Source organism: Carlito syrichta, unplaced genomic scaffold, assembly GCF_000164805.1.
Source record: "Carlito syrichta isolate Samal-C Ts95f unplaced genomic scaffold, Tarsius_syrichta-2.0.1 Scaffold309007, whole genome shotgun sequence".
NCBI lineage: Eukaryota > Metazoa > Chordata > Mammalia > Primates > Tarsiidae > Carlito > Carlito syrichta.
Genome location: NW_007253103.1, coordinates 351,072 through 352,664, shown reverse-complemented (window position 1 = coordinate 352,664; position 1,593 = coordinate 351,072). Strand labels below are relative to the sequence as shown.

The 1,593-nt window shown below is 48.9% G+C and overlaps 1 protein-coding gene across 1 annotated transcript in view; it reads right to left on the bottom strand.

The window, feature by feature from the left end:
* Positions 1-895: 895 nt before the first annotated feature.
* The window catches only part of PANK2 (pantothenate kinase 2), a 33,135-nt gene continuing 32,437 nt past the window's right edge, over positions 896-1,593 (bottom strand). Inside the window, 1 exon segment of the mRNA XM_021716836.1 lies at positions 896-1,468. Coding sequence (XP_021572511.1) covers positions 1,418-1,468 — 51 coding nt within the window. The 3' untranslated portion in view covers positions 896-1,417.

Genomic DNA, 1,593 nt, shown 5'->3' with positions numbered 1-1,593 from the left:
GCTGCGGGGAGCAGAGAAGGGCACAGGGGCTCAGAATTAGGGCCGACAGCCCACGGAAGCAGCAGGGAGAGTCACCAATCACTGTCCAGGGGATGTGACTGCTATCCCTGCAGCATCCCTCCCTGCTCTGCACCCACGTGAGACCCCTGCCCAGTGGAGCCCACCCCCCAGATGTCCAAGACCTGCGAGCAACGGCCACGCCTAGTACAGCAGCCGTTGGCTGAGCCCGCCCATACATGCAAGCACATCCGAGCTCTGGGCAGGTTGGCACCTCTGCTGCCCACCTGTGGCCAGCACCTCCCTCACACTGTGGGTGCCTCCGTGGCCGCCCTAGAAAAAAGGGGGCGGGGGAGGCACACAGAGCCTCGTAGTTTTCCTTCTGGTCCCAAGGCTGCTTTGTGTAGGCCCCTCCTTGCATTCAACAGCAATGTGGGCACCACTCAAGACGTAAGATATAAAAGGCGTGCTGTCCTCCAGGGAAGGCTTTTTAAATTACTCTGCACAGCAGAAAGAAAAGGTTCAACCCCTACCAAGACTCCATATCCCAAGTCTGTCACTATCTCTTCCCAGGTACCACAGCACCCCTGCCTACCCCAATTAATGGGCACCTCACTCCTTTTCTACTCAGCCTGAAAGAATAACCAGACTCTGCTCCCCTGAAGAGGGGTCAATTCTAGCGACGCTTTTGACTGTCTTCCAGATTGTGCTTTTTTTTACCAGCTCGCCCACGTTCATCAGATGAATAATCCCTGGCTACCTAAGGAAATTCTGCCCAGAAGTCCTGTCTTTCCAAACTGTCACTCATTCCCATGATTTACAATGAAGAAGTAACAGAATTGCCCTTCTAAGAAATGCTTGTCAAGTTTCAGACACAGAATTAACCAACCCAGGTAAGTGTGCAGAACCTTGAGATAAAACACATTTTTAGTATGTTCACACAGAGGCTTAATGCAAACCAGAGTAATGTACAGATGATCTCCAAGGCCATATTGACAAAACTGTGATTAAACACATAGCAGTATGCCTTACATTTATCAAGTTCAAACAGGACACAAAACCACAGTCGGCTGATCACAGAACAGCTCTCCCCTGAAGCGTCTCCAGTGAGTGATGCTGAGGTTTCAATAACACACGGCAGGCTGGATAGTGCTATACTGTGAGCAACGTACACAGAGCAACGCCTCACACTGCCTGGACATGGTCCGCTTTTGTGTTTTTTTTAATACATCTTTCCTTCCTGGTTGCTAGTTTACACTGAATTTTTAACAACGTATCTTGATGACTTAGAAAAATACACTTGTCCTTTCTGGCTTTGATTTAAGTAGTACACAGTCATGAAACCGAGTAAGTCTCTTAAAAAACGAGAAGTTCACAGATCCATTGTGGAAGGTTCCAGGCACCCTTCCCCAGGTAACGGTCAGGGGATCTTCAACAGCTCAAGGAGTGCTCCGACAGCTCCAAAATAACCCTGGAAGAAAAAACACCACAAATAAGAGAAATTTTCCTTAGACTTAAATTATTATACATATGAATACTAGTGTGAAAGCCCACACTGCCCTTAGTTCTCTGCCTGGGCTGGCCTTGGGCCTGCTG